Source organism: Equus quagga, chromosome 3, assembly GCF_021613505.1.
Source record: "Equus quagga isolate Etosha38 chromosome 3, UCLA_HA_Equagga_1.0, whole genome shotgun sequence".
NCBI classification, from domain to species: Eukaryota; Metazoa; Chordata; class Mammalia; order Perissodactyla; family Equidae; genus Equus; species Equus quagga.
Window position 1 is genome coordinate 73,321,614 of NC_060269.1, and position 27,039 is coordinate 73,348,652.

General features: G+C 36.4%; 1 protein-coding gene across 7 annotated transcripts in view; it reads left to right on the forward strand.

Annotated features, from left to right (window-relative positions):
- UBE2D3 (ubiquitin conjugating enzyme E2 D3) overlaps positions 1-26,778 on the forward strand; it is a 29,995-nt gene extending 3,217 nt beyond the window's left edge. For 5 of the 7 annotated variants that reach the window (XM_046655872.1, XM_046655869.1, XM_046655875.1 and 2 more), the window contains exons 3-9: positions 12,388-12,451; positions 12,540-12,571; positions 19,341-19,418; positions 20,440-20,545; positions 23,119-23,212; positions 23,659-23,708; positions 25,298-26,778. In XM_046655872.1, coding sequence (XP_046511828.1) covers positions 12,388-12,451; positions 12,540-12,571; positions 19,341-19,418; positions 20,440-20,545; positions 23,119-23,212; positions 23,659-23,707 — 423 coding nt within the window. In that variant the 3' untranslated portion in view covers position 23,708; positions 25,298-26,778. Of the gene's footprint in view, positions 1-341; positions 370-12,387; positions 12,452-12,539; positions 12,572-19,340; positions 19,419-20,439; positions 20,546-23,118; positions 23,213-23,658; positions 23,709-25,297 lie in introns of those variants that run through there. The other 2 variants (XM_046655874.1, XM_046655873.1) reach the window with 2 other exon arrangements.
- The last annotated feature ends 261 nt before the right edge of the window (positions 26,779-27,039 follow it).

Below are 27,039 nucleotides of genomic sequence, written 5' to 3' on the forward strand. Positions count from 1 at the left end.
ACAGGAGGTCAAGTAGCTATTGATGTCATTAAGGTATTTCTAGTGTCATGTACCTATTTATTTTGAATTTGTTCTTGTCTGAAGCCCCCAAATACCAGATAGTCAGATGAATCTGTACTCCTCTCTGATATTTTATTGAAATGCCTGTTATTGGGAATATTTTTAACCGTCAGTAGTTCATTTGACCAAGTCTTTGAATTTTTTCTAAAGCTTACATTTGTATAATTTTTTGTTTGAATACTTGTTAGACCAAGCAGCCTTGTCGAACAACTTTATTTATTTTTTGCTCTATTCTTTATTAGGGCAAGCTGTGGTATGGTCTCATAGGGCTATTTATTAAACAACAAGAATCAAAAATGGAAACTCCAGGTTAGTTGATTGGTGTTCAGGGGCTGTAGACAATTTTTCTACTCCCATTAAACAAAATAACTACAGTGCATGGATTTGGGGGAAGTTTTAAAGAGAACTTTAAATTATGCAAAATAGGTGAACCAAGCTTAAAAGAATAGTTTATGTCTTGAGTGTTTGCAATGTGTCAGAACTGTTCAAAACACTTGTATTAACTCATTTGATCTTACAGCAACCAAAGGGAATAGATACAGTTATTATCCCTATTTTGAGATTAGAAACCTGAGGCACAGAGAGGTTAAAAAAAAAAACCAGAAACACTTGTTGTTTTATGGCAGAGTTGGGATTAGGATTAGAACCTAGGCAGTTTGGGCCCATAGTGTCTGCTCTTCACCACTACACTGTCCTATCATTTTTTAGGTTTCGATATTCAAAAAGGTTTTCTTTTTGCACGTATCATTCCACTACTAGTGATAGCTAGGACTTAGCATCTACTATATACCGAACACTGTTTCTAAGCCCTTTATGAGTATGAATTTATTTAATCTTCACAACAGCTCTGTGAAATAGTGCTCTGAGCCATTCCATTTTATGCGTGAAGAAACAGGCACAGAGATGTTAAGTTACTTGTCTGTAGTTACACAGGTAGTAAGTGACTGAGGTGCAAATCAGATAGTCTCCCTCAAGAGCTCAAGTTTTTAAATTCTGTGCTATACTACTATTTTGAACCATTTGAATTCCTATTTTATAGTTAGATGAGTGAATGTCCTTTTAGTCTTGCTACTTGAAATAAACTCTGTTTGACTTGGCATTTAAATACTTGGAATTTCACTTTACTGTTAGATTATAGCAAGTTTGTGAATTAAGATTTTAGCTAACATAGATGTATTTTGGTTTTTTTGAGGAGGATTAGCCCTGAGCTAACACCTGCCACCAGTCCTCCTCTTTTTGCTGAGGAAGACTGACCCTGAGCTAACATCCATGCCCATCTTCCTCTACTTTCTGTGTGGGATGCCTACCCACAGCATCGCTTGCCAAGCAGTGCCATGTCTGCACCCGGGATCTGAACCGGCAAACCCCGGGCTGCAGAAGTGAAACCTGCGAACTTAACTGCTGCACCACTGGGCCGGCCCCATAGTAACATAGCTTTTGAAAGTAGGAGTGAATTTCTTTATGGCTAGTCTCTTCAAGGACTATGGGAACTACCATGTGCTGACTAATTGCTAGGAGTACCTTAAACAAAATCCACTTGTCCCTAACTAGTCTGTAGGCTGTGTGCTGTCTTGCATTTCTTTCTTTTGAGATCCTCAAGGCTTGTCTATAGCTAACTAATTTAATTTGTAGGATAATTGTGTGAATGAGGGATGCTGATTGTAATGACCTCTGTTTATTTGAATAGGAGTGACTCTTTGAACACTATGCTTTGCTTTCATCATCATGCTCACCTGCTATATTGTAGTTTTTGTTATTCATACAGTGTAAAGTTGAATAGTCTTGCTAGGGTTGTGGAAAAGATCTACTTAATCACTGGATCTCTGTCACTGGATTATATGCTAACTCATAGGTTCCGGTGCCCCGTGTTATCCATGATACAGTTAATTCTTGAGGATTTTCCAGAGCATTTCACTATTATGATCCCTTTCTGTTAAAGAAGACGCTAGGTTCCTAATACTGAGATTAAAATGTTACGGGTTGATTTCTCAAATCCTGGGTTGGCTTTTGCATTTTGTTACTTAACATTATTGTGTTTGTGGGTTTTGACATGAGTTAAATTTGTATATCAGAAGGTTTAGCAGGGTTTTTAAAGAATATAGCTACATGGGGTCTTACCAGACTTAATGAATCATTTTTTCTGGGAACTGACATAATTTTGAAATGTCCTCTAGGTGATTCTGAAGCCTCCCTCTGATGAGAACCACAGACATAGGAGATAATCATTTAATCAATACGAGGCAAATACGAGGTTTTACTCTGTTGGCACAGTAGTCTAGTTCCAAGGGATAAAAAATAAGGAAGCCTGTCATTACCCAAGAGAACCTCTTTGAGTGGAGGAGACAAGCATATAAACACACGAATAGGTGTGTGTCACCTTATACAACTTATCTTGCAAGAATATTATAAGTCAAGTAGGGGAAACATTTATTTAAAAGAAATTAAGGAAAATATTCACATATCAGATTTACTCCTTATTGAAGGTAGGTTTTTCTAAATATATTTCCTGCACTACATTTTGTCATTGTTATAGGGTGGTTTTTCTTTTAAAGATTGGCACCTGAGCTAACACCTGTTGCCAATCTTCTCCCCCCCCCCGCCCCCTCCCCCCCCACCCCCCCCCCCCCCCCCCCCGTACATAGCTGTATATTTTAGTTGTGGATCCTTCTAGTTGTGGCATGTGGGACGCTGCCTCAGCATGGCCTGATGAGTGGTGACATGGCTGCGCCCAGGATCTGAACTGGTGAACACCCTGGGCCGCTGAAGTGGAGCACATGAACGTAACCACGGGGCCAGCCCCTGGTTTTTCTATTATAACTATACTTAATTCACTTTGCCACAACAAACCATTTTGAAAATGGCAATGATTTTCCTTCTTTAACCAGAAGTTTTATGTTGATTTGGTCTTGCCTCCGTAGCAGTGATCTTACTTCAAAATTAAATAGGATAATTAAGAACAGATGTATTTAGTGAGTATCTTATTAGCTAATTTTCCGTGTTAGATAAGATTTATTCCCAAAACTGTACCCTTGGCCTTGTTAAGGGGGGAGGGGGCATCGGCAAGAAGTTCAATGAAGTATTTTATAGTTTGCCCAGACGTCTGATTTTTGTCTCTATCTATACTTTCAGCATAATCTTGTATCATTCAGAGACCTCCAACCAACTTTTCATAGCTGAGTTTGTCCTCTTTGACCTTTTAGGTCTCAGTTCTGATTCACTATCTATAAAATGCCTTATTTGCTTTCCTGGATCAAAGCTTAAAACCTAAATTTGGCTTTCTATCTTTACTCATTTAGTAATACTTAGAAAAGAACAGCTTTGAATAATCATAAGTGACTTATCTTTAACGGTCATCGAAAGAAAGAAAATCATAGTATTATTCAAGCCATTCTTTGTGTCTTGTCTAATAAACAAGCATACTTGTGTTATCTATAATTACAACTAAACAGGACGTTAATACCTTGTCAGTGATGTAGTGAGACATGGTCTAGCACTTACTCTTAATCCTTAAGATAAAAGAAGCTTTCAGAATTCTCAGACGAATTTACAAATTCAAAACTGAAATGATTTTAAAGGGACTGTTTCTTCTCATTCTTAAGTCTTAGTTTTATGAAATTGTTCAGATCCAAAAGTCTTCTTGCCAACCTCTTTTGAAATAACTTCTGGTAACCATACATTAGATGTTTGTTCTTTCCTTCCTTGCCGTTTGTATTTATATATGGTATATAGAAATTTCACAACGTTGAAGTTAGTAATACATTTTTGTTTATGGTAAACCTGATCTTTATAAGAACAATTAAAAGCAGTCTACCTAATTGGGCGGTCAATCGTACTGCATTTTTTAGCTCTATCATTGGTCTGAATGTATACCTTTATATTTTGCTAGGGCGTAAAGGCTTCTTGAGGGTGATTGTTACGTCAGAATTTCTTATAAAGGTGCTTATTTTTGCTTTTCATCTCATCCAATCCCCAAGGAAGTATTTGATGTTGCCCAGTATAGGTTTAAGATTCAAGGACTGTCTTTATACTACTGATTCGCGTAGTCGTACGAATCTTTAGGTCAAGTAAAAGTTTGAAAGAAATGGACTCTTGAGTCAGATACAAGAAATTGCCTTTCACTATGGCACGAGCTCTAAGTTTTCCCAACAGTGATGATAGGAAATGTATCTATAGTACTGTCATGACCTTTGTGTGATGATACGCAAGATGGATGGCGGAGCTTGGAATAACAAATGATTGTGGAACATAGTGGTGATAATTATTGTACTTAAGGATGGAATCCATGAACTTGGTCTTGCCATGGTAATCATCTGAGTTAAATTTTGGTAAGCCTTTAGGAGAATGATGGAACTTGACAAACTAGAATAAGTTAATTTAGGTAGTTACACTTTTAATAGCAGGGTTGATACTAGTAGCAACTTTGTTTTCAGAAATGCTAACTGATAAAAAGTAGTGGCACTGAAAAAATTCTTTCTAGAGGCTGATCTAACACGGTTTCCTCTATAGCTTCATTGTTCATAAATAGTTGTATTTCTAATTTATAAGCTCTTTGGAGATGAGAACCATTTCTTATACTTCCGTATCATCCCTACAGGCCTTTAAAGTGTTCAATACCTTGGCTTCCTGTTCTTTGTAGTGTACAGTTAATCACTTAACCTCATTGAAGGAGGAAGGTGTAGAGAGAATGGAGAAGCAAAACACAGGTATTCAGCAGTGTGTTTAGACTTCTTGGCCAGTTTCTCTCAGCCTTTTCATGTTTTACCTCCAACAATCAACTTTCAGAGAAATCCTGTGTGTCCCATAGTGATTGAAACAAAGATATTCCTCAAAATAAACTGTAGGGCTTCTCTTATGAGTTCCATAGAAGGAAATGTGAAGCTCATGACTGTTGAATCATGTTCCTCCAGATGAGAACACTCAATGGTTTAAGCCGTACCTGTTGGTTGCCTTTTTTTTTTTTTTTTTAAAGATTTTATTTTTTCCTTTTTCTCCCCAAAGCCCCCGGTACATAGTTGTGTATTCTTCGTTGTGGGTTCTTCCAGTTGTGGCATGTGGGACGCTGCCCCAGCGTGGTCCGATGAGCAGTGCCATGTCCGCACCCAGGATTCGAACCAACGAAACACTGGGCCGCCTGCAGCGGAGCGCGCGAACTTAACCACTCGGCCACGGGGCCAGCCCCAACCTGTTGGTTGCCTTTTAGAGAGATTTGCTTGACTCCTTTTCCTGTGGATCTGTTTAGGCTTTTAAAGGGAAAGAAGCAGCATATTTCTAAGTAGGAGAAGACAGTGGATTCTCACACTAGCCAGATGTGCAGGTTGTTTCAGGAGAACCAATTCTGAGGAAGATGAGCTTAAAAGGAGAAAATTTCCCCAAAAGAGCATACTGTGGCAAAGAAATGTCTAACTTTGGTGGTGGTTTTTTTAATGAGCAAGTACAGTTTTTAGCGTTGTATGTCCTTGATCCATCTTAATGTCCCTTCAAAGTGAGTGGAGCCTTTAACAACTCGTAGTGTGTGCCAGTCTCCCCTGCCAACTATTTTCATATTTTAGTGGGCTTAATAATTGGCCGAGAGCCCACCTGAGTAATGCTTGTTCTGGAAGGAAGAAGCGGTGGCGGGGAATGGACAGTCAACAGAATTTGAAGACTTTACAGGTGCTTTTTGTGAGCTGTTTTCTCCTCCTTGGCACTGTTCTTTTCTAACTACTAGGACGCAAAGAGCTAACAATTTCAGGTATTCATATAATTTTATAAATTGTTTTTATAAATTTTACAAATTGTCTTTGTCCCTAAAGCCTGTGAAACTTTTAGGCGCTAAAGTCATTTCATGAGGTGAAAACCAAAGAGAAAGCTACTTTTGGAAATTCTTTCAATGGGTGTTTCATTAGAAATTCATCTCAAGTCTAGTAAATACAGTTTCCTCTTGTAGTGGAAGGGATAATTGTTTTCTCAGTTGGCTTTCATTTAAAGGCCATGTAACTTGAAAAATAGGTAACACTAGACTCACTGAGTTGTGGTGAGATGCAAAGTAACAGTGAATAGTTAGGGAGGGACTGACCCGAACAAAACATGTTTTCCATATCTTGTTCAATCTGGGACATTTCTTGAGTAGAATGAAGAGTTGGGTTGGTACTATTGAAATTTTTTTCTCCACTTTGTCAAATGCCATATTAAATTCTTTAACTTAAATACATCTTTGATGCAAGGACACCCTTTTCAGAAGCCAGCCTTTTTGAAACCTACCACCAGACCTGTTTTTCAGGTTGTCTGGAAGATACACTACTTTGCTCTGCTACCCATCCTGAAGCTCAGCGTGTCCTACACTTTAATGCAATCTTTCCTTTCCCCGAGTAAGAGTCTCTAATGTAAACTGGAAATAAGGCCTATTTCCATAAGGTGGTTATAAGGATAAGATGCTCCATATTTAAGATGTTTTTTTCATCCCATTGACTTACTTGGTGTTCTACTCTCACCTGAATTACTGCTATGGCTTCCTAATGTAGTTATCTACTTGTCTATCCTTTACAGTAGTGGTTCCTGCAATGTGGGGGTGAGGAGGATCTGTGATACTCGACAAGTTAAGATTTGTGTGGGCATATATATGTTTTGGGGAATAGAGGGTTAGGTAGTTCATCAGATTCTTAGAAGTCCTTGTCACAAACAGTGTTAAGAACCAACATTCCAAATGATATGTATAGGTTTTTGTGTTTTGGATTTTGGTTTTGTTTTTGTTTTGAGGAAGATTAGCCCTGAGCTAACATTCACCGCCAATCCTCTTTTTGCTGAGGAAGACTGGCCCTGAGCTAACATCTATGCCCATCTTCCTCTACTTTATATGTGGGACGCCTGGCACGGCGTGGCTTGTCAAGCAGTGTGTAGGTCCACACCTGGGATCTGAACCGGCGAACCCTGGGCTGCTGAAGCGAACATGGGAACTTAACTGCTACACCACTGGGCTGGCCCCTGTCTAGTTTTATATCACTTAAAATTTGAAAACCTGCAAAACATTGCTATATATTCTTAAGAGAGAGATATCTAGTAGTCTATGGCAATGTGGAGAAATGGCAGAAACTAAATATGGGATAATTATTACCTCTTGTGGGGGAAAGGGGAGGGAGTCTGGGGAGTACATGAAAGATCTTCATTTATAACTGCAACGTTTCTTAAAATCTGAAGGTAGTAAAAATGTAAAGCTTTACTTAAGCTGGGTACACAAATTACGTGTGTGCTTTTAAGATATGAGTGAATAATTTAAAAAACTAAAAGAATCACTTCTAATGTACTACTACCAATACATTAAAAAACCCAAATCTGAATTGTCTTATTCCTGCTTAAAAACTTAGTGGGTTCCCATTGCTTTTGGGATAGTCTTTGACATAATATTCAAAGCTCTCCCAAAATGCAGTCCTGATTAACCTTTCTGGCCACATCTGCTACTCCCTTTCCCATAGTTCTGTCTCTGGTATACCAAACTACAAGCAAATTTTTACCATCTCTGTGCTTTCACACTCCTGACTTTCAGTGAGTTTCTCTACTTAGAATGCTTATCCCTCCATCAAGACCCAGCTCAAATGTCACTGTTTTAAACCCAGGCAAGGTTAGTGTTTACCTTTTCAGGATCGCAAAGCATTTGAATGCCTTTATTTTCAACAGTTATGTTGTGTAAATGTGATTTTGTATTTTGCAAAACAAGAAACAAAACTTTTTATTAACTCATGGTTCATCTTGGTATTTTCAGATCTAACATACTTGACACCAGAAAGACAGTTTTCATTTAAATGAATACATATTTTGATGGTGAAACCTTAGCTAATAGCCAATATTACACTTTTAATTTTAGAAATGGATTTAAATTAACCTCTAATTTCTGTGATCAGATTGAAAGTTAATTCTTTGCTAGACAGGACACATGACTCTAGTTTAATTTTGAGACTGTGCTTCATTTAGATTTCTTATGTTTTTCAGCATGACTTGAGCATTACATTGTGTTCAGTGGGATAAAATCTGTATCATTGGTAATGGATCCCAGTAGCACTCTGCCTAGAATGGGTCTCTCCTCACTGTCCCAACCCCACCCCCCCATTGTACGTATTAGAAGGAAACTGGAGTAGTTGATAATCAAAGGAGTAGCTATAGAAACCAAAGCAGGCTACACCTTCAGGAACTGAAATTGCATGTCTGTATGCCAGGTCAGCTCTCCTTTCTCTGTCGCCCTCTGGGGTCTCTTTCTCTTTGGATTCACCATGTAATTCCAGGGCACATCCCTGTCAACAGCTCTGGGTCACATCCTTGCAGCTCCTGATTAAAGAAGGAAGGTGTCCCTTCCAGCTTCAATTCGAAAACTCTTGAGTGGGGATGGATGGACAGACTGACAAGGTCAGGTCTCAGCTTAGGTTACTTTCCAACTCTTTGAGCTAATCCCTGAGGCTGAAGGAACAAAATTGTATGATTAGCCTTGTCTGCGTAATTGGTTAATGGTGGCTGCCGATCACCCAACACTACAGTCACATGTTTGGAGTAAGGGTAAAGCATTTCCATGAAGGTAGGATAAAATGGTTTCTTGAGTTGACAGAATGTCTGCTACATAGAAGAGCATCTAAGATGACTTCTTACTGTGCTTTTTCTTGCATTTTCTTCTCCTGATAAGATGTTCTTACATCTTATTTGCTTATACTGTGGGTATAATAATGTCATAAGAATTATTTGGTGTCTTAGAGGTAAATGTTGGTATGTGGTTTAAAAAGACCTATTTTGATCCTTAAATTAACTTAGGTCATTTTTTGATGTTGAATTTAGAGTAGATTTTAGTACATAAGGTAATTGGCCTAATTTTAGGTCTTTGATTATTACTTCACAGGTGTCTTGGTCATAGAGCGCTCGGAAAATAAGACATTTAGAAATTACCCTCGAGTAGTAGAGCCTTGAAATTATGGGAGTGGAGAGCTCAAGTTCAGTGCTAACTAGCCAAAATTATGCCTTCACTCTAAAGGAGTGATAAGGCCAACATATAATGGCTTAGTGATTCATAAATATCAGTGTGCAGAAAAACTCATTTCTTCTGTAAGAAATGTTTTCTTACATTCTTCATAATTAAAATATGTAACTTTCAAGTAGGATATTGATATATTCTAGGTCAACTTTATAGATTCCTCAACTTTTATTTAGAATGAAGTTGTTGAATGTTGTTATTGGGTATATTGTTAGACCAACAATCATTAAATTGATTTTTATTTAAAAATAACTGCTAAATATTTATTTTTTTGGTGAGGGAGGTTAGCCCTGAGCTAATGTCTATTGCCAATCCTCCTGTTTTTGCTTGAGGAAGATTGGCCCTGAGCCACCATTTGTCCCTATGTTCCTCTACTTTATATGTGAGACACCACCATAGCATGGCTTGATGAGTGATGTGTAGGTCTACACCTGGGATCCCAACCTGGGACCCCCAGGCTGCCAAAGCAGGGTGTGCAGACTTAACCACTACACTTGGCCAGCCACTAGATATTTTTCTTCAGGCTTTTTTTTTTTTTTTTTTTAATAGTGAGGAAGATTTGCTCTGAGCTAAGGTCTTTCGCCACTCTAGCTTTATTTTTTATGTGGGTTGCTGCCACAGCATGGGTAATCAGTGGTGTGGATCCCAACCCGTGAACCTGGGCTGCTGAAGTAGAGTGTGCTGAACTTAACCACTGTGCCACCAGGCAAGACCCTCTTGGGGCATTTTGACAAATCTGTTATATTAAAAACAATGTGTTTATTAAGTACATAATTTGGGGTAGATCTGTGTAAGAAGCGTGGATATAAGAAACTCATTTTGGTAGTTTTTGAATTCAAATGCTTACCAGACATTTTTAGGTAGGATCACATGAAATTGCAATTTCTGTTATTGAGAATGGTCAAATATTAGTAATTTAATACAACTCAACCCAATAACATGGTTTCTTTAAAACTCCATCCATAAATATTCCTTGAATTGCTGACCTTTGTTAATGTATAACTTAATCATGGCAGTATAATTGCTAGATGATTATGTCATAGCAGCTAAGTGTAATGATTTGTCACATAGGCAAGAGTTAAATGAGCTAAGTCTATAATATGTAGCCTGTTTTTGAAGCAGTTTTGCTTTTGTTTAATAAACAAATGATTTGAGTGCCGAAATCCTGCCTTTCAAGATGGGTGGTCTACGAGTAGCCAGTAGCTCTGGCTGAGCATCTAGTACGTTATGTGCTAGGTAGTGTGCTGAAGTACTTTGTCTTAGTCATCTTCTCAAAACTTCTGTGAAAATAGACATTCTTACTTTAGAGATGAGGAAATAAGCCTAGGAATTAGTGGGTCTAAGTTGGATTAAAAGTCATACTGAGGGAGGCACATACTCAATGTTCTTATTTAATGATGCTGTGTTTGAGCATTTGAATTACATATGTAAGGTTTGTATTTAGGTTTTAATAGCATTTTTTGAAAGCTCAGATCTTTTGTAGCAAATGGGGAGGGGATGATTTGGAACAGGTGAATTTTTAACCTTAAAATAGACTTGTTCTGGACTTTTATGCTCCTTAAGGAAAGAGGAAATTAAACGGAGTAAGTTAGCCTCTGGTTTATCCTTTTTTGCTGGGCCAGTTAAACAGTAAAACTATTATATAAGTTTGGGCACATGGGAAAATTGTGTGTTCGTGTCAGTGCTTGACTCTTATTTACAGTAGAGTAGATATACCTTGAGATGGTGTTAGATTGCGATTATAATTGTGGCTGATCATGGAATGCATGTAATTGCTATATGAGACTTGATCTGACCTATGAAAAAGTCCTTTGCTCAGTAATGGATAGTTGATTAATTCAAGTTGCCAGTACATTTTTTACTCAAAAAAATGTAGTTTTCAAATACGTATTTGGTTCAGAATCATTTGATATTTTGTAAAGTGTTTGAGTTTTTTTAAGCTAAAACCATACGTAGTTTCTTTTAACCAGTTATTTAACTCTGAGGTAAGAGTTCCTGTAATTCCTACTCATCAGAATCAGAAGTGTTTGGAATGACGTTTTTCCCGTTCTTAAATATGTTGAACGTATTAGGGTATATTTACAGAGGCAAGCATAGAGGTCTGATCTGATCTTCGATCATTCTAAGATTGTGAATCCTGGGATCTCTGGCTGTCTTGATAACCTTAAAAGCCCTTACGGTATGAGTTTCAGAAGCAAAGTGGCAGAGTGTATGAGGACATTTTTTCCCCCCAGTTATATTGATATAATTGAGAATGTTTTAGTTTTAGAGATACAGCATAATGATTAAGCTATATGTATATTGTGAAATGATTACCACACGGACACTTCTGCCTTGATTTTTTGGTTGTTTTTAATAGAGTGAATCTAGACTGATCATTCCTGAAGAATTGGCCATTTTCTGAAGTGCATTTTGACCCTGTGATAGAGGAAATACTTGCCCTGGTTGTCTCCCTGCAGTGTTGTGTATTCCCTGCCTTGTTCTGGGAAACCCCTTGTTCTCATGGTTCTAAAGATCCCTATAGGGATTTATATGTAGATATTTGTAGATAGAGCTATATCACCTTAAAAATAAAAACATATTAAAGAAGCTTTATTTTTTTACTGACTTTATTTTCTTAACTAGATTATCCATATTTATTATGCACAAGTCATGGAAGGGATAAGTACATATTTGTTGTAAATATAAGGTCAGCTGAAATTGTAGAAACCGTATGTTTGCTAAGGGCAAACTTATTTTCTGCTTGGAGAGGTAGATTCTTCTAGAGTTGTAGTTTTACTCAACATTGAGTGAAAGACAAGGTTAAATTGAGGAAATAAGGAGATCAAACCAACAAGGATACCTGCCTAGCCCCATGAGATATTTTTCAAGTGGAGAAATGAGTTGGGTGTCGCTAGTGTGGTCAGAAAGAATAGAGGGTTTGAAACAGTAGAAACGAGGACCTCTGAGATGGTCTGAAAGTTCAGCAAATAACATGAATGTTGAAAACTGCCTTGTTTTTAAGCTATGAAAATATCTGATTACCAGTTTCTTGGTTTGTGAAAAGACAGCTTTCATTCATGTAATAAAATTTTCATATCGCGTATATGTATTTTGTGAACCCTCGCCAAGATGATTGTCTCCGTAAGTGTCCTAACTATGCGACTAACTATGCCTACCATGTTCCAGGAACTAGACTAGGGTTGCTTACATTTTCTCTCTTAATAGAATGTATTGTTCACGTGAGTTAAGACTGTATGTCCTTTTAAGAATGGGATGAAAATAACTGGAAGCTGTTGACTCTGTTTGCTTATGTTTTCTATTACGGTTTCATGACCCATCCAATTTCTGTCTTGGTGTAGGAACTTAGTGATTTGGCCCGTGACCCTCCAGCACAGTGTTCTGCAGGTCCAGTTGGGGATGATAGTAAGTAACTTTCAAGTTGATTTTTATGGCTAATTTGAAAGAAACCTGTACATTTTTAGATAATAACAAGAGTTTTTCTTTTTTCTAGTGTTCCATTGGCAAGCCACAATTATGGGACCTGTAAGTATTAAGAATTAAAAATGTTTGCTTTTAATTGAAAATCTAGCATTGATCTAGTTGTAGATTTTTAACTTAGTCTTGAGGTTTATTTATTACATTGTAATTCGGTTTTGGATGTGCTATAGTTGTACTGCTTTTGAAAGAAAGAATAATTTAATGAATTAGTCATTTGTTACATTATACTATATGAGTCTGTTCTTGTGTTCAGGTTCTAGTATAGCATATCTATGACCTACAAGTGTCTCTTCACCTCAGTCTAGTTTTCCTTCATAGCAATGTAAAGCATTGCCACAGCTTCCTGTTATTTATAGAGCCAGTTAATTTACTGCCTCTCCTGTGGTGTAACTCCAGGATCTTACTCTCTTGCTTGTAGCTGCCAAAAATCTAGCTCCAATTGTGTTATTTTGATATTTGACTCTTTATAGAATTTGAGTTTTATACAAAATTTGAATATTTTTAGGTAGAAAGTGATATTTTGAATACAGCAAAATTCCTTTCCATCCTAAGTAGATAAGAAACTATATATGCTGGATAATTGAATATTCAGAATTATGGAAACCATCTAAGAATTTCTCAGAGTTAGAACGCAGTAAAACATCCTTGGGTAAGACTGTCTTGCACAATACTTAACATTTTTTTGACTTGGAGGACGCTTTAGGATTTCTGTTCCAAGTTGTATGTGTCTTAATGAATTTTCTGCTTTCTTCTCCTTTTTTGGTGGTTTAATCCCAACATAAATGGCAGTAACATAGAGATGAGATGACGGTCAATAAGTAGATGTTAATAATTCTGAAAAAGAAATGCCCTTGGAAAAGTTACCCAGAAAAATTTAATAGTTCTGATTTTGGTGACTTTAATTTTTTTCCCCATTCTCAGCCAGTGTGAGCCCTTGCTGTGTGCCAGCCATTAAGGATACAAATGAACTAATAGACATGATCCCTCTCAGTCTTTAGGGAACTTAACGTCTACTGGGAGAGATAGCAGTTAAAACAACTACTTGAGGGGCTGGCCCCATGGCGTAGTGGTTAAGTTCGGCGCTCTCTGTGTCAGCGGCCAGGTTCGTGGGTTCAGATCTCGTGTGGACCCACAAACAAAGTGGAGGAAGATTGGCACAGGTGTTAGGACGAATCTTCCTCAACAACAACAACAAAGTGCTTGATAAAATGGGAAATAAGTGATGTGTGAATGAAGTGCTTAGTAAGAGAAATTTATGGGAAATCCTAGGAGGGATGATTAAGTTAGAGTAAGTGAAATGTTACAACCTAAAAGTAGGGAGATAGTGAATCAAATTAAATCAAACTTGGGGGAGAAGGGTGGGTTATTTAGTTTAATAATTTGAAATGTAGCTGGATTATCCTGATAAAAACTACAAAGTCAGGATTGTTTGTTTCTAGTTATCTCAAGAACTTTTTACTGTTCAAATTTTTATTTTGCTTTGCAAGTGCTTCCTTTTTTCTAATTTGGTAACAAAATTGTGATTTATAATAGGCATAGTTAACTAACTAATGGCTTACCCAGTTTGGTCCACAAAGTGTTTTAAAAGTTGTCAATCTTCACATTAAAAACTCTGGCTAGACCCTCATTCCACAAGCCATAATGGCTTGGGATGGAGTAGCAGCTGCCTCCCTTTTTTAGGTGGGGTCTGTGTTTGCCACAGTTCCTACCAGTTCCACTTCATTTTGCCTACCTAGATTCTTTAGGCACTTGTATTTGCAAGTTCTAGAAGTTTCCCATTATAGATTACCAATTTTCAAAGGAAAGAATTCAGTAAAATGCCTTACCATATCTATACCAAATAAAGCTCATTTTGATCCAGAGAGTGCTTTATGATAGTCTCATAAAAATTAGTTGTCAGTACCAATACAGCACAAACGAGTTGGTAATCAAGGCTTCTAATTGGATGGTGTGCATAATAAACCAGCTCTTTAAAAACCAGTGTGATGTTTTTCTGCTTGACTTTTGAGACTTCACTTTTTTATTGAATTGTTCTTTCCAGAAGGTAAGGAATGTACCTATAGTAAATCACAGTGAAGCATAAATATAAGTACTTTATGCTAGTAATTTTCCAGAGAATAGAAGATAAAAGATTGCTTATTCTGACAAATTTTTTAGCTAACTTAATTTGCTTTTATTTTCAGAAAAAAATTTATTTTTCATTTGTTTTATATATATTTCAGATTATGGTTATTTCTTGCAAAATCTTTTCAGCAACCTCAATATATATTAATGACCAGCAATTTTCTGCTTTTTAAAACAGAAATATTTGATTTTCTGAGCTATTTAAGTGTTCCCTGATTAAGAAAAGTGAAACATATTTATACCATAACTGCAGAGTTTTGCTTTGGTAGCCTTATTCCTTGAAATATTCTTGTTTTCTAAAAAGCTTAATTCTCACTCTTGGGTAATCTCAGGAAGGAGTGAAAAGTTATACATACTCACCCAAAATACAGATTTTATTGTACTCTTTGAGTTAGGATCTAAGTTTAGGTGCCAGCTTGTAAATAGTTAACAATTATCCTTACTGTGGAGTCATCAATGAAATAACTCATGTTACTATTTTGGCTTTTGGTTGCATCTTTGTGACAAAACATCACAGTTTGATTAGATGAATATTAGCCTATTTTGTTAGTATGCCTACCCTATGTGGCATGCAGATGTGACCCAAAACACTAGGGCCAGTGGTGGCATAACAACCCACAGATTGCATATTTTCTGGAAGAACAAATGGTAACAAGATTCTTTTTGCTTGGAAGTACTGCTTAGGTCAGGTAAAGTGATGGCAGTGCCACAGAACTAACGGCTCCTGACTTTCTAAGGGATGAAACATCTAATTTAAGTTTCAGTACAGAGTAGCATTGAATGTTAGTGGGTTGTAGTCAGGAAATGCTCTTCATCATTAAAGTTATGAGGCAGAAATGCTTATTTCTAATAACTATGTGCTGGCTTATTCTTTCTGAAGGTAAGATACTTTGGAAGCACAAATACTGATTAAAAACTAAACTTTTGAAAGACTTGACAGAGCATTGCCAGTTATTTTAAACTTTGTTTTTTTTGTACTGTATTAAGGGCAATCCCCATTAAGAATTGATGCAGTGAGGAAAAATTACTTCCTTACCTATTGTTTCTGATATTTACATGCTTGATTTTTCTTTAATCGGAAATGGAGCTGGCAGAAAGCAACATTTTGAAATTATTTGGAGAACCGCACTAACTTCCACCTAATTATGAGATAGCCATAGAAGAAAGTACCATGTCTGTGAATTGTGTAAGCAGAATCAGCTACAAAAATCATCTGAAGTAAAATAATTGATCCATAGGTGTTGTTTTATTGGTCCCCAAGGGTAACTCTTTCACCTTAGATTAAGAGTATTCTGTCATAGGCCAACCCCATGGCCTATTAGTTAGGTTCTGCACGCTCTGCTCTGGCAGCCTGGGTTCACAGATTCAGATCCTGGGCGCAGATGTATGCTACTCCGTCAGCCATGCTATGGTGGTGACCCACATGTAAAATAAAGGAAGATTGGCACAAGTGTTAGCTCAGGGTTAATCTTCCTCAAGCAGAAAAAGAGGAAGATTGGCAACAGATGTTAGCTCAGGGCCCGTCTTCCTCAGCAAAAAAAAAGATATTTTGTCCTTTCTTGCGATGGCTAATGAATGATACATGAAAACTCTTCGATATTTTATACTCTCATATAAGGAGCTTTGCAGTCTAGTGGAAAAGAGAAATATAAGTAAATAAGTTGCAAGTATGTTGAGTAATATTAAGTGTTTACAGAAAGAAAAGAAGGGCAGCCAAGCCAGCAGGTTGGACTAAAGGGAAGGCTGTATTATTTATCTTTTTAAAGAAAGTTTAAGATGAACCTTTCGGGATAGATAGGTTCCTGCAGATAAGGAAGAATATTCCAGGTAGGGAAAGAAGTAGTAGGAGAAAAAGGAGATGTAAAATATACTTATTTTATGTGTAGTAAAGAGAGCATATTCTGGAGAATAGGTGGAAGATGAGACTGACTAGATTTGTGGGAACTAAATCATAAAGCACCTTTTGTGCATAGGAGTTTGAACTTTATCTTGAAAGCTGTGCTTAGATATCAAGCAGGGGAGTAATTTGTATCTTAAAAAGACCACTTCAGCATTAGAGTGAAGGATAAATTGGAGGAAAAAGCCAGAGTGAAGGTAGGAATACCAGTAGTAAGCCATTGCCGTAATGTGGATCAGTAAGAGAAGATCTTCAACTAAGGTAGTAGTGGCAGTAGGCCTAAAGGAGAGGAGGCTAGTTCAAGAGATTTTAAGGATCTTTAAGATTTGGTAACTATTTTGAGGAGATGAGAGAAACAATCAACAATGAGATCCTGGTTTGTGGCTTTACTGTTGTGGTTTGAGTTTTGGACACACACAAGAAACTTCCAAGTAGAAATATACGTAGGCATTTGAATATGTGTCCTGGAATGAATACACTAGAGAAAGATTCAAGAGCTACCAAAATCAGTCTGGGTCAGGAGGTAGAAACAGGAGATGGATCTGTAGGAATACCAGCATGTTACGGTTCCCACAGGGAAGGAAGCACAGACATTGAGAAGGAGTGACTTGGCCTGATTGGAGCAAAACGGGGGTAGAAGGTTTCTAAAGAAGAGATCCAAGATAAATTCTGGATTTCTAAGATTTGGGTCATTTTACTGATCAGGTATTCCTTTTTGTGTTTCTTTGTTGTGTTTTCTGTTTGCTGTCAATTTATAGTAAATTCGATAGAGAGCCTAAGTTTATTAGATGGCATAGTTTGGTTACCTCTAGGCCTTGTGGTTTTGCCAGTTTTTCATCTTCTATTTGGTGGAATTTTAGTGTTAAATTGTAACATTGAAATATTTTCATCCCAAAAGTTATTTTTTTGAACAAATGAAATTTGGCTTTGCCTAAATCTCATCATTCGATTGCTTTTATTCAGAAGCAGTCAGATCTAGCACTTGGAATGAAAGCTTAAACAGAACCTTTGGGATTGGATTTTATAAAAACTTAATGTGTAAGATTACCCATAAATTGTTAATTGTATGCAGTACAAACATCTTCAGTATTAACCTATTTTATAAAAGTGTGCTGTTTGGATCAACTATTCCCAGTTAATGTAGCTGTATTATTTAATAAAGATATGTTAATCTAATAAATTCAGATCACATTCTGGTGCCTTGCTTTGATTTGTTTTATTGTATACTTCTCAGATGCTGCTTTGCAGTCTTAATTTTTTTATTAAAATTTTGTAGACAATATGAAAAGGAGGGACTTAGGAATAGAAAGAGTTGTAGCTCTTCCATTTACTAGTTGTATGTTTCTTTAAACTTGATTCTTCATCAGCAAATTGACCTTTCTCCTTTAAACTCCAGATAATACCCTCTTCATTTTTCATAATAACCTGTGACATTTTATTGCATGTCTTCTTACCAGACTGTAAGCCCATCAAGATAAGAAATTGCTCTCTATGTCCCTTATACGTACCTGGTATATAGAAGGGAGTTAGGTTAATTCAGCTAGTGTTTAATTATTTTACCGAGGGCTGGGGATTAAATGAGCATATTTAAGTGTCAGACCTGTAAAAGTTTTTATTTCTCTGACGTCCAGAATGGGCATAATGAAAGGCTAGCACTATACACATACTCTCTCTAATGGAGAGGAATAGATGTTGGTAATAACTCAACTGGAATTTTCAATACTGTAAATTTTCAAACATGTTTTCAGGTTGGTCCTTTGCGTATCCAGAAGCAATTAGGCAATTTCATATTTTCTTGAACATTTACCTTATAGTCCTTGACTAGGTCACTCTTTTGTTATCACTCTTTGATCAGTGGTCTTCATGAGACCTGAGTTTGAATCTTAGTTCTGTTATCTACTGTTCATACACTTGACTAAAGTTACTTCTTTTATCTCATTTTATTCATCCGTAAAATGGGCACAGTGATGTCTTTTTTTTTTGGTATTGGTTAAATTAAGTGTAAAATCCTAGCAAGTAGTTTCTTCCAAATATTACTTCATACTAACATTGTGTAATGTTTATTTACAAAGGGAGTTCTTCTCAAATTATAATGAGCAAAATAGCAAAGGAGAAAGAATACTGCTATAGCTTTAAATTTTGTCTTTTCTATTGAAATGGAAAAACAGACATTCCACATTGTTTTCCAAATCTGGTAATCCTGTGTATTGATTTGCTGTGGAGAATTTAGTATGCTTTTGAAGAAAAAACTTCTGTGGTTTTAAATGAGAATTTTGAGGAGCCAGTTGAGAATTAAACTTTAAAAACCTGTTTGTTTCTGTTCTGCTTCTCCTGTTATGTTACTAATATTTTGGTTTGCCAGTGGACAGAATGGCCTGTTGAGATACAAAGCCTTTTGTGTATATGTGGCTATCATTAAAAGAAATACTCTACAAATGTAAGGTTTTATTTTCAAATTATAGTTTGATACATAATATTGTGTGTAGACTTTATCTCTAAGTATACTTTTCCTTTGTGAGAATCAGGATACAAAACGCTTGTGTTTCTGGATAATTTTAAAAAATTCTTTGACGTATAAAAAATGGGATCTAAGTGAACTATGGTTTATTGATCTATAGTAAATTTTGATTGTTTTTCCCATTAATATGAATTGAATTGTGGAATAATTTTTATTGCAGTGTAAATAGGTAATTTTGGTTCATATTAGAGAAATGCTTAGAAAATAGAAATGTTATATGGATTATTTAGCAATAATTTTTTAAGTGTCAATTAAGCGTATTTTTCTTTTCACAGAATGACAGCCCATACCAAGGTGGTGTATTCTTTTTGACAATTCATTTTCCTACAGACTACCCCTTCAAACCACCTAAGGCAAGTATTTCCCCCTAAAATTTTTTAGTATAGATTTATGCTTTATTTCAGAGGAATAGAACATTTTTAGAAATTAGGGTTCTACCTAGTTAAGGCTAAATTGGTAGTATATATAGTGAATAAGAAAATTTGAGACTGAATATATTTATTTATTGAATTGAGTCACTGATGTAGAAGGCTTACTCTTAGCCTTTAGTTTTAAAAGAGCAGCTCGACCTGGTTTTGAACTTCGTAAAATGAAGATAAGAATTGCTTTATCCTTAATGTTGCGAGGCTCAGATACACTGTGTGGAAGCTTCCCCCCTGCTCCCTTTATTGTGCTTATACAGATTTGGATTATAAATCTTTCAAAACTTAGAATTGCTTAATGCAGGGAGGGAACTGGTTTATAGGTATTAAAAGCATATGGTCTTTGACTTTTCAGAGCAGTTGACATAAATTAAATGTATATGAATAACTATAGGAGATAATATGCATCAAACAATGGCACTGCACTGTGACCATCTTCACAATAATTTTATAGGTGCAATATGACACTTTAGATGAAACACCTTTGTGATACTCAAGTTTGTATTTTATATTCAGTGGAAATGCAGACTCAAGTACATCCTTTGTAACTTGATACCTTAAGTGAGCTGGACTATAAATTTTGGTTTACGTACAGAAGTTCCTTATTTTTTAGTGAGTGTTAATTAAATGCCTTTCAAATTACTCTTTTTGATCACTCATGACATGGTAGGGCCAAAGTTAACCTTCAGAACATCCCACCATATCATTGAATAAAACTTTTGTGCCAAAGTTAGGTTTTCCATTTTAAGGAGGGAGCCTTGTAGGGATCTTGATCAGAATTTAAAAATCAGTTTCTGTAATTATTGGTGCTTTTGTGTGTATAGGTTAGGTTTTAGCCATTTGGTTTTTAAAAATTGTGGTAATATTTTAAACCTTGAAAAGTCTTCTACTTAGTTTTAGGATGCTTGTCTTTATTTGGGAAAAATACCTAAAGGTCTTTCATTTATTTTAGGTTGCATTTACAACAAGAATTTATCATCCAAATATTAACAGTAATGGCAGCATTTGTCTCGATATTCTAAGATCACAGTGGTCTCCTGCTTTAACTATTTCTAAAGGTAAAGTACTTTTAGAGAGAGTTTTGAACTGCTTTGATTTACTGATAGTCAAAGAAGTTTCATTTGGGGGCCTACTTATACCTGAGTCTTTATTATGCTAACTTTTTTGCTGAGAGGTGGGGAAGGAATAAGAAGTTATATCATTTTTGCTTTTTTTTTTTTTTTTACCAGTATTGTTGCAGAGATTTCTTGGAAGAAGTTAAAATTCAAATTAAGGTGTTGGGGCATTATTTGCAAATAATAATATAGCAAAGTTTATTTCATTGGATTTCTGTGGTATTTTTCAATCCCAAGCCACTTGCACATCACGCTTACGTACTTGCTTTTTCTCTAAAATGGGTACCTAAAGTTAACAGAGCTTTTAAATCTTGAGGTTTCCATTGTAGGAAAATTCTGATTTTGCTTTCCTGTGTTTACTACTTTTTTGATAAGAAGCCTTGTGAAAAGAAAAATCTTTAGTTAGGTGTTGTCTGAACATGGTAGATTGTTTCTACCTAATAACAGTCTAAAATTATAAAGTCTTAGAAATGTCTCTAGATCAATTCTGCTCTTCAGTTTTAAATAGGGATCCATTATATGATGTCTCTAATAGGTTGTCCAGTCTTCACATGAATATGAAGATGGAGATGGAGTGTCTCTCTTTCTCCTTTTTGAATGACTCTAGTGGCTTTTACGTCACAGATAAAATCACCTACCTCAAAACGACTTAATAGGAAGGAAGTCAGCCTGGTAGTAATTTTCAGTTTTTGGTTATTGGCCTAGCATTCCTTAGGTACACAAAATTAGGTTTTTAATGTTGCTGATAATGAGTATGTCGGATATTTGAGGATAGCAGCTAACCCTACCCATTCTCATTTTCTGGCTGAATACTTAGTTCAGCATTCCCCAAATTGTTTCTTAGAATAGTTAATAGTATTTTATTTTAAAAATCTTAGGGACCAGCCCCATGGCTGAGTGGTTAAGTTCACCTGCTCCGCTTTGGCAGCCCAGGGTTTCACTGGTTCGGATCCTGGGCACAGACATGGCACCACTCATCAGGCCATGCTGAGGCAGTGCCCCACATCGCACAGCCAGAAGGATCTACAGCTGGAATATACAGCTGTGTACTGGGGGGCTTTGGGGAGAAGGAGAAAAAAAGATGATGATTGGCAACAGATGTTAGCTCAGGTGCCACTCTTTAAAAAAATAGTGTTAAAAAAAATCTTAGAGTTTTCGTGAGTATGGTAAATGCATAGTGAAACAAATTTTTTTTTTAAGGCATGACATCATAGAGACTTTTCACATGTTTGTACAATGCATTTCCTAACGGTGTGGTGTAGCATTTACCAAACTTTTATTGGACTAGACAAACAATTTGAGTGAATGCTGCCATAGTTCTTTCAAGTGTGACCATTTTTTGGTGAGGAATATTGGCCCTGGGCTAACATCTGTTGTCAGTCTTCCTCCTTTTGCTTGAGGAAGATTGTTGCTGAGCCAACATCTGTGCCCATCTTCCTCTATTTTGTATGTAGGACGCTTCCACAGAAGGTCCATGCCCAGGATCTGAACCCATGAACTCTGGGCCGCCAAGGCAGAGCACGTGATCCTAACCACTATGCCACTGGGCCAGCCCCAAGTGTGACATAATTTTAGACCAGTTTTTCACCCTCTTGGATATGTTGCAGTTTCGTTTCAAATCAGGCTCTCTTGACACCAGATAACCTGGTATTAAGAATATCTTAATCCTAGGATCCAATTTTTTTTTTTTTTTAACCGTTGCTGGGAATGCACTATAGTACTGAACACTATGTTTCTGTAAATTTGGGTTGAGTTTTATATCTTCCCCCCTTGCACTTGGATTTAAAATTAGATTTGCTGTAATCTATTACATCAGAGTTGTCTTCTTTATGGTATTGCTTTTTGTCTTCATCTGAAGATTGTCATAACCACTTCAAGCTTCTGTATCTTAAAGTTTACAACACTTTGCACAGTCGGGCACATAACAGGCATTCAGAATGAGTTAGATACATGCTCTGTGATGCGTGGTTGGACAGGTCAGAGTGAGAACTGAAGTTGAAGGATCCCCTTAAATAATGGAGATCTCGGCAGTGTTTCATTTAACCAATCCTGTTGGGGTTGTGGTCTCTACCTTACAAATTTAAGGAGACAAAACACAAAGTCAGTGGAGCAGTTGGGAATTTTTGTGAGACTTCCCTAAAGGCGGGGCAGAGAATGAACTTTTCATCAGGTCTAACAGCCAAGAGTAACATTGCGTGGATGTTCCTCGGATATTCTTATTAAAGTTTTTTTCTCCCCTCAGACTTAAGTTCTAGTGCCACTTAATTCTTTAAAAAAATAATAGACAATATGGCATCATTTGACTATCTCAGAACTTCAGAGTTTGGCAGTATTTTTATAGCTAGTTGGTACTAAACTGACTTGAGGCCGCAAAGCTCTATTTTTAGCATTCCTTTTTACCAGAAGCTTTGTCTCATTGAGATTAAGATAGATTGAGGTTTATAGTGTGTTTTTTAAATACACTTTTATTTATCCAAATTCCCAATGTTTGGTAATAGACATTTGTTTTCTTGCAGTTCTTTTATCCATTTGTTCACTGCTATGTGATCCAAACCCAGATGACCCCCTAGTGCCAGAGATTGCACGGATCTATAAAACAGACAGAGATAAGTAAGTATGATGTAGTTTAAGGAAATAATATAAAAGATGGTTTTTCTTAATGAGTTAGGCTTATGCTGTGCTGTAAGGTGTGGCAATGCCAAGAGGACTTGATGCTTATTTCTGGTAAGATAATAGTTGAAATGTGCAGAAAGCTAGTTACTGAAATGGGATTGCTTTTAAAAATTACTAGGTTTTAGTTTATGTGATAGCAAAATAGACCCCTCTGAAATGTTTTGTTTTTCCTCACATGTCCATATTTTGTCACTTTAAGTTTTGGGGAAGAAAGCAAGTTTTTCTTCCCCCACCCCAGTATGTTTTTGAAAACAAATATTGGTGTACATACTTTGTAAAAATTTGGTCTGAATTTCTGAAATACTTGAATTATCTTTGTGTACGACTTCATCCTTATTACTTTTGTGTGTTATAATTAATGCTAAGTATACTTGTCCAATTAGGTACAATAGGTTAGCAAGAGAGTGGACAGAGAAATACGCTATGTTGTAGGGTAAGAGGATCTGCACTCTACGGTGCGCTATTCATGGTACTGTCAGCACTTGGGTGCTGCATGCTGTAAGGCACTGTACTAACCAACCAAAGGTAACGGATGTGGCAGTTTCTGAAACTGTACATTTAACTGCTTGATCTGTTTAGCGTGAAAGTATACCCGGTAGTCATTGCTTGAGAGTATTTTTGCATGGCAAAATAGTACTAGTTACATAGCAGTAGTAAGAAATGGACATTTTAGTATCTTTTTCAAACTACCTTGGTGTTTAAATTTTAGTTTTAAAATTGATGTATTTTAAACTTCATACCAATACTATACGGAATGTGGTGATTTAGTTCATATTTTGCCAAGAGATGATAATGTAAGGGAAAAACACATAATTAAGCCTAAGCATCTAAACTAAATGTTCATTACTGACAAGCATGCATTAGTGTCAGCTATACTTTGTGGCTCCCTGTATGCTAAATAAAACCTTTGTTTTAAAGTCCTGGGTTTTTGAGAGGGTGTCCTTAAATAGGGTAACCATGAATTGGTAGAAAAAACTTCTATATGTTAAAGTTTAGAAAAGTGGTTGAACCATGTTTATGTTTAGTTCTTGGTTTGAAATGAAGCTAGTTAATATTTTACAAAGTTCAAAGTGTAATAAATCTAAAAGTTCTCCTGTGCTCTTTGGTGTATATTCATTTCTTAAGGTTATCACTATTTTTTGTTGGTAAGTGGCCTATGACACAGGTATAATACAGGGAGAAATTGATAGCATTTATCAATATTAGTGATCTTCGTCAGTAATGAATAACCTTGCTCATGTGTGAATTACCTGTTGATTTTTTTAAACAGAGTTACCCCCAGTTGTACTCTGAGGCTCCTCTTCGTCAGGTTTCAAGTCAGGCTTGTCAGCTCCAATCACTGCACTTTTTTTTTTTTTTAAAAGTAACACATGTGGTTCTAATTAACCGTACTACACGCGCCCCCCTCCCCCCCCCCCAAAAAAAACTGCTACTCTTTTTATCACCCTCACCAGTATCTCAGTCTTCTGCCTATGCCTAAGTCTCAGGTATTTTCTCTCCTGGTTTTACCCAGGTCAGGTCAAGTAACTTCTCAAAGTCTAGAATTCAGATAAAATTGTTCAGTTTATTGTTTGGTTCTGGCTTTGATGGAAATTTCTATGGATTTACAGAATGTGTGTGTTGTACTGATGTGAGTCAATGATGAACTGTAAAATAAGTTTTTAATCATTAAAATTTGTTGGAATGGATACTAATTGTAGAATTTTTGATAGACTGTTAGCTCAGTGGTAGGGAGAGAAAAGGTTTTTGGTTTTTATTAGCCTCCCCAATCTCAGTGCCACTTGATTGTGTATATTACAATACTGCTTTCAGTGTGTTGGCACACTGTATTGGAAGCGTAAGGCTCTCATTTCCCACGTTGCTCTGAGTCCCAGTGCTTTCTCTCGTTGGCTTTACTCTAACCATAGCCATTAGAGATGGCTCCATGATGAGTCTGGAGATACAATAGAAATCTTTCCTTCCCTTTTAAGTATTAAGAATTCTTTATTTTAGCTTTTAAAATAACATCTTCTTTATTTACAGGTACAACAGAATATCTCGGGAATGGACTCAGAAGTATGCCATGTGATGCTTCCTTAAAGTCAGAATAACCTGCATTATAGCTGGAATAAACTTTAAATTACTGTTCCTTTTTTGATTTTCTTATCCGGCTGCTCCCCTATCAGACCTCATCTTTTTTAATTTTATTTTTTGTTTACCTCCCTCCATTCATTCACATGCTCATCTGAGAAGACTTAAGTTCTTCCAGCTTTGGACAATAACTGCTTTTAGAAACTGTAAAGTAGTTACAAGAGAACAGTTGCCCAAGATTCAGAATTTTTTAAAAAATGGAGCATGTGTATTATGTGGCCAATGTCTTCACTCTAACTTGGTTATGAGACTAAAACCATTCCTCACTGCTCTAACATGCTGAAGAAATCATCTGAGGGGGGAGATGGATGTTCAGTTGTCACATCAAAGGAAGCAGCATTATTCTAGCAGCATCCATTATTGTTTAAGCCTTCCACTGTTAGAGATTTGAGGTTACATGATATACTTTATGCTCATAACTGGTGTGGCTGGAGAATTGGTATTGAATTTATAGCATCTGCAGAACAGAAAATGTGATGTATTTTATGCATGTCAATAAAGGAATGACCTGTTCTTGTTCTACAGAGAATGGAAATTGGAAGTCAAACACCCTTTGTATTCCAAAATAGGGTCTCAAACATTTTGTAATTTTCATTTAAATTGTTAGGAGGCTTGGAGCTATTAGTTAATCTATCTTCCAATACACTGTTTAATAAAGCACTGAATAAATGATGCAAGTTGTCAATGGATGAGTGATCAACTAATAGCTCTGCTAGTAATTGATTTATTTTTCTTCAATAAAGTTGCATAAACCAATGAGTTAGCTGCCTGGATTAATCGATATGGGAAACAATCTTTTGTAAATGCAAAGCGTTTTTGTATATACTGTTGGGATTTGCTTCATTGTTTGACATCAAATGATGATGTAAAGTTCAAAAGAGTGAATATTTTGCCATGTTCAGTTAAAAGTGCACAGTCTGTTACAGGTTGACACATTGATTGACCTGATTTATGCAGAATTAATATAAGCTATTTGGATAGTGTAGCTTTAGTATGCTGCACATGATACTGGCAGCCCTGGAGTTCATAGATGGATTGGGACCCAGCAGTTTTGAAACATGTATATGGAGTTTAAGAAATTTATTTTTCACGTGCAACCCTCATCTGACTAAATTTTTTCTTCACCTTGTACGCTTGACAGCTGAAAAAACCATAACATGGGAGTAATAATGGGTCAAAATTTACAAAATAAAGTACTGTTTCAGTGTGGGAGTTGTCAGTGAGGCTGTGTTGAAGTGACTTAACTGTGTGGGATACTGAGTATCCATTGAAATGGATTTGTTCAGCCATTGACATGAATGAGCATTTAAATGCAGCAGGTCTCATTTCAGGTGACTTCACATGAATGAATAAAAGTCAATGCTATTGGATTATTTTTGTTTGACAAGTGCTATCTGTGCCACTAATTTAACTTGTGTAGTAACGAGGGCATTATCATTCTTCACCCTTCCTAATTCTGACCCTTAAAGTTTTACTTCTTTTCCTAGTTACTTTGATTTGTCCATTGCTTTCTTACAATCTTGTGTTTGATTTCTAGTACATCTGTGACTTTTCTCCACGTCCACATTTTTGCACTGCCTATACTTATGTGCAATCTTATTTGTCTGCACACAGATGTGGAAAGCTAGATAAAA